Here is a 12,651-nt window from a genome sequence, read left to right as displayed (position 1 = left end):
GATGTGTGTACTAGTATTTGCTGCTAAAAATGTCAAGATTGTATGTTTGTGTGAGTCATAAGTTTTGAGGGAGCCTGTAAATGACTCTGTGTGTGTTTGTGATACCTTTAGTAATGTTTAGTATAGGGAAAAATCGACGGTCATACAAGGAAAGTGCCACAGCAGCATTGCTTTTGCTTGGGGAAGCAGAGGAACCAATCCTTTCCTATCACCTTCATGCACAGAAGTGTCCTGATACAGGATTAAGGCAGAACAGAATTAACTAAAGCTCCACGCTTTCATTTGTGCTCTGGCTCACAGACCTGGGCAGTGCAACAGAGGGATGGATAGGTGGATGAATGAAAAAAACTATGACTGACCTCTCTTCCAGAGGTGATGATCCTTCCCTTTCCCCTGCAGGCAGCTCAGAGTGGGAGAAGTCGGAAGATGCCAATTGATCAAAGAGGACCTTGTTACTCAGACTCTCAAATTTAGGGACACCTTGCTTAGGCAGTTAACTAGGAGCTAAGGCCAGGTAGTGAGGTTTAAACTCTCTGCCCTGTGTTTCTGTGACCTTAACAGTTGAAGAAGCTCAAAGCAGGTGACATAAAACATGAACAGTTTTGAGGCTATGGCACTGAGGTATTTTGTCTGGGTAGCTGGAGAGAAATCAGCATGAGTGAGTAGAAATACATGGGTGTAACTTTGGGAAGATATAAAATCTTTTTTGCAGATCACTAAATGAAAAGATTTTTGAAGACTATCAAGTATTTAATGGTCCTTTCTTTTGTCAAGAAAAAGGGCTTGGTTAAAATCCTGTTTATAGTGAGGTAAACTAGTGAAAACTCAGCATTTACTTCGCAAGCAGTATGAGGCCCATCATAATGCTAAACATATGTGCAAATAAAAGGCCTTTGAAGAATGCATAACAGAGATTTCTGATCCTTACTTTTTTTATTTTATCCTCCTCGTTTATTCGCTTGTACTAACGGTTTTTCCTTTCTGTGCAGAGAATGGTTCCAAGTCTTTCTTCTACTGTAAATTATACTGATCCTACAGTAGAGCCTGTAGTAACTGAAAATTCAGTCATACGGCAGAAGATAATAGATTCACAGTTCAAATGCTATGAAAGGATGAACAGAGCTCCTCCATATAAGAAAAAAGGTAAAAAAGATTTTAAAAAATCTGTTTGTATATTGCCATGCTTGCTTATATAGCTATAAAGAAACATTTACTTCTGTATACTAACGCATAGTCTTCCTTGGGGTGCAGTTTCCTTCCTGTCAGCAGTCATCAAATTCACACTTACCATCCTCTTAAGTGTAAAATAAAAAAGGCTGGAACAAGCCTAGGGAATTAACAGCTTTTCTTTCCTCCCCGTGCTGACGGTACCTCCATAATCTACATTTATGGCTCAGTGCTTCGCTGCTTGAGTTTCTCTTGTTCTTGCTTAGGGAATGGCATTCTCCAGAAACTTTCAGCAAGCTTACACAAAGACCTGGTTGTGAACATTGCTCTCTTCAACATAAATGTTGTTCTGTTTGTTCTGCTTACTGTTTTGTTCTTCTGTCATTTGTGTATTGGATGATAGCTGTCATGCTCTGTACCAATGCAGGTGTTCCAGGAATTCTATATTCAGCAGTAACAATAGCAAAAAGAGGTTTAGAAAGCACTAAGCATGCATCTTTACTGAATACAAGGCATATATTAACATTAATAGAAAGGAAAATGTCAAATAATAGCGGTGCTACAGTAGCACAGTATAAATGAAGCAGCTTTTCTGGCTGGGACTGAGCATTCTGGTCACTTTTCTCACAAAAAATATGGAGGAAGTTATGAGGAGGCTAGAGAAAAAATATGGGAGACAATCTGGGGATGCAAGTAAAGAGCAGAGAAATGAGGGCACAGTTTAAAGAGAAACTATATTAAAAAATCATTATTAAAAAAATCCAACCTAGTAGATGGGGTGAAGATAGTCTGGGATTTTTTTGTAATATAAGAACAAAGACATTTCCACAGCCCTTTAACACAAAGATTTTACTGGGCTCTGTAAGACTCAAAGAATAATTAGATGTTAAGATACTCAGGACTTGATGCAGACATGATTTGGAATGAATGTAGAGATTCCCATTCCTTCAAATAGTTTTTCATTCAGACCAATAATGGGGAACCCCCACAAATATTTAAACAGGGTTATGGAATAGACAGCATCATGTTTCAGACATAAAAAAGCCTTTAATTGCTGAGCTTGAGGGGGAAATAACTTACTGTCTGCTCAGATTACTCTTTGTCTCCAGCTCTATAAATATGTGATTTTTGCATCCCTTGATAGTTCCACTGGATTCACTTTTCTTTTTCACCTTGCACGTGTGGTTAGTTGCAAAGGGCTGAAGTGTTTTGCCAGGATGAGCTGGAAATTCATAGGCCTCATGACATAAATTCCTAGTAGTGTTCTCAAGGGCAGTGTTGTCACAGGAGGACAGCGGTGGCAGACCTGCAGCCATCAGACAGAGCACAGCAGTTCTTGCATTCCTTCGACTGGCAGCTGGATTTAAGTGATGCCATTGGGGACTGTTATGTTCATAGCAACATGCACCTAATTAATTTATAGCCCAGAGTGAAGATAATGGGTGTCTGAGGAATGACGCCAACACTACTGAAGTTGCATTTTCAACTGAATTATGGGATCTTCACCAGCCTTTCAACATTTACACTTCTTAAATGGTTGGAAGGGGACAAGTTCTAAGGCTCTTGACTGCAAATTTGAAAGGGAGGATGGGGTGATATGGGAAATACCCTTAAATTCCCTTAATGCAAAGGACAGCTGTAGTGGTGTCTCCTGGCAAAAGCCCAACACATGAGCTCAAGGAGTATGCTAGCTGTGCATTTTCAGCAGAAACAATAGTGAAGTGTAACGCTGAACGTCCCAGGAAAGCCCAGTGCCTGGTACAACTTTACTGAGCCAGCCAAGATGTGTCCAATTTTTCCCTGGTATCTCTGCAGTCTCTAATGTAGCCTACTTGTAGACTGGTGCAGAGGTAGTTTAAGTCCTTCACAATCCTGGGGCACAAAACTGATGGCAATGAACTGCAGGGAACTGCATAGTATCTCCTGCTCAGGAGCCAGAGCGATGGTATCATACAGGTGAGCTGTGGCGGCATGAACAGTGGGCGTGTGTCAGCAGAGACAAAGTAATGGACCGTGTATACACACTTATCTTGCCCATTTCAAGGTAGAATTGATTACCTTCAGTCATGAAGAAATAATGAAATGAGCTCAGGCACGTGGGAACACCTGACCATCCCTCCAGGACAGCGCGACACTCCTAGCCGCCCTGTCCGTCCCAAAATGTGATATTTTTAGCCAGTGATACAATTCAACAAATACAAAATAATACAACAAAGAGTTCAACTCTTCCTTCTCTGTTTTATTACTTATGGTGTTTTATTTCCTGCATCACTTTAAAAAAACATGTATGTGTGTATCTATATATGTGTGTGTATATAGTTAATGGATGTATGTGTGCATATATATATATATATATATCTCCTGTTACTTACCTTGAAAGACACATTCCACAGTGTATAGGTCAACATCGGTAACTTTTTTTCTTTATTATGCAAGACAAAGGATTTAAAGCTAAAAATTCCTACCAACCCCATTCTGCAGTGTCTTTCAGATACAAGCTCAAGTTGCAAACATTTCTTGCTCTTCTTTTTCTTTGATATTACAAAATGATTCCTAAAAGTCTTTGATGGTTAATTAAGTGAACAAGTTGCACATTTAAGTTGACAACAGAAGAATAGATGTGCATAACATCTTAGCTAATGAAGACGTGTTCATAAAAATATCTTTTTTTGCTAGACATCTAATCTGGAAAAAATTAATTTGGAAATTTTTATGCTTTCAATTTTTAATCCACAACTGTTTTGACTTGAAAAACAGTTATTGGTGCAAATTTGAACAATTCAGATGGCTTTTTACAGCTTTCTTGCTGAAGCAAGAAAGCTTAGCTATGGATAATTTCAAAAGCACCAGAAGCAATTAGCTGCCCTTTTTAGGTGCCTTCCATATGATTCAGGAACAGCCTACATGATCATAGCAACAATGCTGCAACTCCCCTGGGACTAGAGCAAAAAAGGCAAGATGTATCTTCTCGCTGTATTTCCTTCTAACATGATGGTCATAATGATAAATACCTTTTCCCCAACACAAACTGATTTTAAATGGAAAATAAGAAGTAAAGGGTGGGGTTTTTTTAATGTGTTACTTGAATAAATCCACAGCGAGTCAGGAAATTGTTACAGCAAGCAGTCTTGTAGCACATTTTCTGTGGACCACAGTATGTAACACTTCTGTAACAGGAATTGAGAATAAGCTGTGTTCTACCTCCCTAGCATGGCTGTTTTTTTCTAGGGCTGGGACACAGCCTCGACAGTGCTACCTTCCCGGAAGGGGCATGATGAGGGCAGGATCACAGCATGCCTACCCAGGCATCAGCAGGCAGAGTTCACCTCTTACAGATCAGTCTTGCACCTGCCTCACTGGATCTCTAGTTACGTCACCGACCTGTAGTCTTGAACAAGGCAACAACTTTACAGGGACCTGTCTCTGCAAATGTTGCTTTTAGCTGGGATATTCCTGCAAGCCCTTCCTACCTTTCTATTTCAAAGACTTGATTTTCAGAGCTGCTGAACAGCAGAAGGTGAAATGAAAAGTGGATGTCTATAAGGTCTTTGGGTACCACCAGTGTACATGCTCTATAGCTAAGGACAGAAGGGGATCACAAAGAGGAATTTGTAGAATCAGAATTCAAAATTCAGTTTGACAGGCTTTAAAGCATTACTTGCCAGTAAAATGAACACCACTAACATCAGGTCAGCAAAAAACAAGCACCTTGTAGCACCTGAATGCCACTCAAAGTGTAGCATTAACAAGGGGTTTTATTGCCAAAAGAAAACATGATTGTCTGCAGAAGGCAATATTGCTTGAGAGGCTGGAACAGAGCAGGATCAGAAGTGATTGCGTGTTGAATTAAGTACTGCTTTCCTCTTGAATGTACAGGTCTGTTCTGCAACCGAACATGGGACGGCTGGTTGTGCTGGGACGACACACCTGCTGGAAGACTCACTGCTCAGAATTGTCCAGATTATTTTCCAGACTTTGATCCAACTGGTACAGTATTTCTTTTTATCATCTTATCTTTTGAAGGAGGTCTTCAGAACATTCATGACATTGAGTGGAAGCATGTTTCCAGTGGCATTTTTGCAACGTTGTGAAATCTCAGAGTCTGGCTGAAATTAAAATATATCAAGCTTTCAGGTATCCTAATTTATATATTTTAATTTGTAAAATATTTTTATGTCTTTATATTTATGTAAACATAACCCGTGGATTTATGGAACCTAGTTTATAAAAATATTAACTACTTAGTTATAATTTAAAAACATTTTTAGCACCTCATTCTAAGTTTTTATAATTAAGAGAAAATGCTTATGTGCATGAAATATGTATCAGCATGTTCTTTGTCTGGTTTTTATTGGAAAATACCATTTTATGGGAGAAGATGAGCAGACATAAAGTTCTTTCAGTCTCCAAGTTTCAGTTTTTGTTGAATTCTTCATACAAATACTAGCAACCATGCAGACCAAGAGAAGTAATTCAACAACATTTAAAAGGACAAAAGAAAGGAAAAATCAAGGACAGAAATATTGCTAAATGGGTACAAGGAAGTATTAGACACAACTGTAACTCCACAAAAAGTATTGTTTGAAGAAAGATACAGTTGTGCGTTAGGTGCTCAGGACATGCTGGTTACAGGTGGTGCTTGATGCCACAGTGTGCTAAATACTACATAGACACATAGCAATTGCAGTTAAAAACTGTGAAACTAAGTATTTGTGGAGGAGGCTATATAAACCCAAAAATTTACAACAAGGTTAAACCAAAATGTATGTGCCCAAATGGAAAGTAAGGAAACAGGCTACTGCATAGCTGTTAATTAATTACCCAGTACCATTAGCTAAAACTGTTGATTTCGTTCAGCTTGATGCCTATTTAGAAACAGTTTCCAGGTTGGATCAGACCCAGTATGCATTTTGCTAAATTCCACTTGTAGTAGCAGCCTGATTGATCAATATTTCTCTTCTTTATAAATCAAACTACCCACAATTAGAGATTTCACCCAGCAAGTGGGAAACTTTCAGTGTCAGCCCCAGTCTGAGAGGATTCAAACCCGCATCCCAGCTTCAGGGACCTCCCCCTTTCCAGTGGAAGTAGGTGTTGGACAGGTTGGATCAAAGGATTTGCATGCCTGGAAAGTGAGCTCCCTGGCAGTGTGAATATCCACCTCTTGTGGGAATACCCTGAGACTTACCCCACAGATCTTTACAGCAGTTTACATTTCTGAGACAGACAACAGTTTCACAGAATCACAAAGTCTTGTCTTTTGTGACCTTTTTTTGCATTCTGACACACTTAGTTTTGAGCTCTTTTCTGTACAGTTTTCAAGGAGGAGCCTTGCAGCAGGGCTGCTCATGGCAAATCCCTGGAGCGCCTAAGGGGAAACAGGCTGAGGAGGTGAGACCCTCAGCTGGAGGGGTGCCTTTGACTTAGCTCTCCCTCTCTGTGGGCAAGTACTTTGACCATTAGACTATCTGCAAAAAAGATGCCAGAAGAGCATTTTAAAAGAATTGGCCAAACTTGGTTCAGTTCCCAGACAAAAGTGCCCATGTTCAGGAGAGAGCTTGAGGCTCTGGATCTTAAGGTTGCACGAGCCTTTTCCTACATGCATGTTAGAGGTGCTTTTTGGATGGGGTCTGTACCTTCTGCTTTGGCCCCCATTGTGTTCAAGATATCCTCTCCATGTGGCAACAGCCCCATTGATGAATAAAAAAATTTACTACAAGGCTTCTGCTTTCACTGTGGCCCTAACAATCCTAGTTTATGTATACTCCATGCACAGTTCAGCTTTTACCTGCATAAGCGAGTGCCAGGCAGACCTGCAATCACAGAATTTTCCCCACCACTGGAGGTGCTCATCCCTCAGTGCATGGAGGTGATTACAGAGCCACTCTCCTGCTTGCTCCCAAGCCACTTATTCGCAGCTTTTCCACTTGCCCATTTGTCTCCAGCGGCTTGTTCTGAACAAATTGCTCAGCTACAAAAGCACTCTTCAATGTAACACTTGAAGCCATCCATGGAGAAACACCTCTAATCATTAATGCTTATTAACACCAAGATCGGTGGCTCATACAACTGATTGCAAATCACTTCTTAATGTACAGATGAGTGCTGCAGAGGCTGGCCCACACTGTGTACATGCTGTGGGTGCTCTTTCTGCCATGCTTTAAAACTTGCAGGTTTGAGAATTTTTTAGTATCTGTTCTCTGTAAAAGCCTCCTCCCGTAATTAATTTTCTACTATTCTCTCTGCTGTTCTGTTTAGAAATAATACCTGTGGTCTTCTGGACTCATTATTTTCACCTGGCACATCTCTTTTCTCCGTGTCAGCACCTCTGTAGCCTCTTTGCCTGGATCCTGGTCAGTCAGCACTGTGTTTCCCTGGCTCCTCAGCCACTCATGGTTGGGCCAGAGCCACTTTCCTAGAGTAGCTGTTGAGTAACCGAGCACGTATTACAGCTACGGCATCAAATCAGTGGGTAGCCAGCCTTTGCTTTACAGGTGGCTGATTGTTACATGGGGACTTAATAAAGTAAGAGGGAGACAAGAAATAGTGGGGGTGACCAGTATATTCAACTGCTAATGGAAGTGGCTGCCACTTACAGGTGGCCAAAAGCACGGGTTCAGCTATCCTGGAGAAGTCTGTCAGGTTTTGTGTCACAGGTTATTATTTCCTGTGGTAACTTATCCCTGTTAAGCAAAATACAGCTAGATTGTCTGCTGAGAAACAGAAAATCCATCCTAAAGAGCAATCATTTCACTTGATGAAAACTGAAGTGCCTGTCAGATTTCCTTCCCATCAAGTCGTCGTGATATCACACCACCTCAGCATATATTTCAGGCATGCAAGTAACCCCATGGAATTCTGAAACAAGTATTTCATGCTGTGCTGCTTTGGGCTGCACTGAGATCTGCAGAATCACTGTGTATAAGCCCACTGATGGCTTAAGTTACTTCTGTTTGAAGCCATGCATAGCTCTGAGTCTTGGAATTAAATGGTGGTGTTCGGCTTTCTTTTTGTGCTTTGATACTTAGGTCATTTGTAACTGGAAAAGTGAAACATCTGGCAGCGTAGGATCTGATCCTCCTCCCATCTGCACCTGTGGGTGCTGTATACCAGCTGTCTATATCTGAACCCCCAACAACATTCAGCGTTGCTAGCAGTTGCTAGAGTATTTTAGGAAGTAAACAAGGTGAAATAATGTTCTGGAGAAAAGGGCCCAGAGATAAAATAATGAAGAACGTGTTTAGTGCTCCATTCATTTTGTTTCTGACAGCTTCACAACTACCTGCCAGATGTAGTCGCACTTATTTCGCTGAACTTAGATCAGTTCTTACTAGCTAGGAATCTGTGTTCTGAAAGGATAATCTAGTCTGTTCGGTGAGCTAGGGCTTCCCACACTTCTTTCTTCATGTGAGGAAGCCCTATCCTGTGAAAAGAAATTAGTATCTTAAAGCTAACAGACAAACAGAACCCCCTCTGTAAGCTGTGGCAACTTTGTCCTTTTCAATAAACAACTGTTGCCTCTTGTAGCAATCTTTCTCATAATGACCATCACACACAATGTGACAATGCATAAAACCAAGTCAATTTGTCTGGAAAACATACCGAGACCTACTGCTTTAACACCAGTGACAGTGGGAAATTAATTCTGTCATCCACTCCTGGCTGTGAAGCTCCAAGCAGGATGGTTTTATACACCCCTATTCAGACAACACGCACAGTTTCTCTTTAATTGTATTTTATATTCATATTTTACCCAGGTTAATCTTTGGTGTAATCCCTTTGAAATGGTTCCAGGTCATGCTGAAATTGCTAGGAACTGAATTTGATCGGAATATAGTATGCAATTCATGCTGGTAATATCTTGCTAATGAAAAAAAGGAAAATGTAATGGCCTTCTAGCAGGGCAGGTTTACTGCGGGCAGCAGGAGCAGAGCATTGCCCTGTGCCATCCATAGGCTGTTGTGTTTGTGGCAGGGGAGTATTCTAGTACCCCACTCACTCTCCCTGCGTGGTGAATTTGGTCAGGATTAATTTGGAGCAGTCACATAGCAATGGAGCTGAATGTGCAAGTTGGGCTATGGCAGCCATACCTTTTCATTTAACTTCTGCTCCCTTTCCTCTTTGGCAAAGAGCAGTGGTTAAGAGCAGTAGCCACCCCAGCAGGGAGCAAACCCAGCCCAACTTTGTGATCCAAGGCTGCACTTAGCAAAGCTCCACTCAGTTTTCCACTTTGTTGGGTTTCTGTCTCTGGTTCTATTTTGTAAACCGGTTACTCATAACTGTTCATGTGACTCCAAGAGCAAAGTTTCTAGAAGTGCAGTTTGGAGACAGACCCATATGTATCCATAAGCAGTCACCTCAGATGATTGTTGGTGTGGTGTTACCTCTCACAGCTGAGGAACATGGACATACGACCTTGCCTTCCTGCTTGGACACGAGAGAGATTGAGGTCCCCTTGCTCTGGAGCGTGGATCGCAGCAGTGGAGGGGACAGGGGCACTGTGGTGTTTGCGTTCTCTGCAGCTTTTCCTGTGTCATACTGTGGGCTCTGAATTGCTTTGTCTTTCTTACAAAATACCTTTAGAGAAATAAGGATAAACGCACCATGCAGGAGAAGGGAGAACAGAACAGGTTGAATAGCTCTTGCAGACCCTTTTGGATTTACCAGCTGTGATGCCTGTGACCACAAGGGACTGGATTCGAGGGAACAGAAACCCTTCTCACAGCTGGCAAAATACACAGTGTTCAGCCATGCAGGTTTCCAAGCTGATGAGCAGTCGTTGCAGATGAGAAGTGGTCTTCCACAAACCAGAGAGAGAGAGACTCTCTGGGTCATAGCAGCAGCTGCAGCTCCTTCCACTGCCCTGGCTCCTGGCAGGCAGAGAGGCCACTTCCTCAGGCATCCCCTAATTCAAGCACCTTCCCAACCATGGTCTCCCCTCCCGCATACCCCGTCCATCACATGCTCCTTCCCACCTGGCACTGTGTCTTGACCTGCCTGCACCCACAGTGGGCTGTGGGCACGAGCAGCATCCTCAGTGGGCAGGAGCCCCAGGGACCTGCTGAAGCACCCTGAGCTGTACAGGGGGCCTGGGCCTGGGAGAACCCTTCTTTTGCTGCCACAAAATAAAAATTTCCTGACTCTGGCTAAAAAAGCCAGCTCTGGATTTCTGCTGGTCCTGTTTTCCTGTCTTGAAGTGATATTATTTAGACAGTGATAAATAAAACAAATCTGAATGCTTTGTTCAGCTACTTCTTTCCCCCCTACCCTTCTGTGCATTTATGTCATGCTTCTTAGCAAGCTTGACAGCTGTATTTTAAAAAACAATTTTTATCCCCACAGTGCACAATATGACTCTATTATACAGATTCCAGTTCTGCTGCCCAAGGTATTCTGACGATAGTGGTAATTCCTCACTTACTAGGACACTGGAACTGAAGTTTTCTAGGGTCTCAATTGTATTATATCAGATGATTTTTCCATTTTGGAAAATCTTCTTCTAGATTATTTTAGTGAGGATGTAAGTGAATCAGATGTGTCAGCTATTCCCTCATCTGCAAAACTAAGCACTACACAGGTCTATCCAAACCATGGCAAAGAATCCTGTGAGCACACACTGCAACAGGGGAAAATTTCTTTCTACTTCCAGCTTATAACTCAACAATAAATTAAAAAAAAATGTTGTTGACTCTTTTAACATGTGCTAGCTATAGAGTTGGTCTAATTGTAAAAAACCTGACTGATAGAGCTGTCATGTTTGTTCCAGAGTTATTGGGTTAAGATACTTGTTACATATATATATATGACTGAGTTGTCTTAATGAAAATATGATTCATAAAAGCACTATTGGTAGCACAAACAACACCACGTGCAAAACTATTGCTACTGGTTAATCTTTTTAGACACTTCACTAGTCCCATGAAACTGCTGTTGTGGATGAGGTTTCTCTCATCCATCTTTCCCAGACAACTCTTGAAGTGTCTGTCTTTCTCTAAGCTAACTACGTTACTAAACTGCATTAGTTTAAGGTTGCTAAAGTCAGGTGAGATGGATCTCGCTCAGTGTCACTGTTCTCCACTTTGAATAATGCGATGCCCAGGTGGTGCCCTGTCCAAGCTGCTAAGGTGCAGACAGAGCCTAAAAGATCATGTTTACATAATATTTTAATAATCTTAAAGCCCACACTTCTATTTTGCCTTCCTAGTGTTGCCTTACCCATCCTTACACATTGTGTATTTCTTCAAAGTTTACTGGATTCTTCTGGTTAGCCTAAAAACCAACACATGCCCACATGCACAATCCCACACCTGCTACTGGGCCACAGCACAACAGTGGTTGGGTTACAAACTGACAGCTTTATTTTTGTATAGATTCTTAGATTTACGAGAAATGTTTGACCTGTTTGAGTCACTGGGATGAACATTAGGGAGGCTTAGCCCCCAGTCCCGTATTCTGACAATGTCACAGCAAGGAATCCATGGGCCATGGCTGCTTCCAAACTAGGATCGGTTGTGTGTGTCTGGCTTCAAGGAAATGTATGAGGCAACAGCTTTGTCTCCAACTTACAGAGGCCGTGTTAAACTTCAGCAGAGTGCCTACCTAGGCACTGAAGTACTGAGATGATAGATGATACTACCATTATACTCTATAGCATATTAACAAAAGCTGTGTACTTTGCAGAGTGCATGGGATAGTAGGTATGAAGTTTGTACACTGTGTTCCATGGTAGCATAACCATCAATCTTTTATTTATGACTGAAAACTTTTCCAGCTTTAGATAATATCTGGCAATGAGTACAATGGGAATGTTGCTACACAGGCAGTCTGAGTTTATCTCCAAGCTGCAGTGATGAAAGGCTGAGATAACATGTACTGTTCCTCTTGGTGTTGATGCACATATTGGTTCTCAACAAGTCCCCTAAAACAATCATTTGAAACTTGCGGTAATTTCAAAAGTATGCTGTGTTCTGGAGCATTGTCTTTTTTTTTCTTTTTTTTTTTTTTTTTTTTGGCAATGACACTGTATAAAGTGTATTTCTGGTCAGAGGAAGATAGCTCAATCTATGCAATCCTTACCTTGCCAATATGGTCAATTGCTTTCTTTAGGTGTATAGAGGGAATATGTATCTTCCAAATTAATAGAATTATTAATGATCAGAGCTGATTAAGAAAAATAAATGCAAATGTTGACCACAAAAAATGAAAATGTGTATGTTCAAATGGTAATTGACACTGCAGAAGTGTATGCTGCTAATGCTGATAACCTATGAGTAAAACCAGCAAAATTATAAAGCTAGAATAGGCAAAGGAAAGTCAAGGTAGAATTTTGAGACTACTTTAAAAGTCAGACTTGAAAAACTGTGGTTTTCATAAATAAACAGCTGTGTCACTAAGAAAATATCAGATAATTTAAGTTTATGATCTTACCCTGCTGCTGTTGCTCAGGCAGTATCAGTGACGCCCGCGTGGCTAACGCTGGAGGGA

General features: G+C 41.2%; 1 protein-coding gene across 1 annotated transcript in view; it reads left to right on the top strand.

Moving 5' to 3' along the window:
• Positions 1–12,651, top strand: part of CALCR (calcitonin receptor) — a 174,868-nt gene that overhangs the window by 101,912 nt on the left and 60,305 nt on the right. The window contains exons 3-4 of the mRNA XM_080384200.1: positions 990–1,143; positions 5,044–5,154. Of these exons, the coding sequence (XP_080240326.1) occupies positions 990–1,143; positions 5,044–5,154 (265 nt within the window). The remainder of the gene's footprint in view (positions 1–989; positions 1,144–5,043; positions 5,155–12,651) is intronic.

Source organism: Falco punctatus (assembly GCF_963210335.1).
Source record: "Falco punctatus genome assembly, chromosome: 4".
Taxonomy (NCBI): Eukaryota; Metazoa; Chordata; class Aves; order Falconiformes; family Falconidae; genus Falco; species Falco punctatus.
Note: the sequence above shows the minus strand (reverse complement) of the source record. Positions and strands in the feature narration are given on the sequence as shown.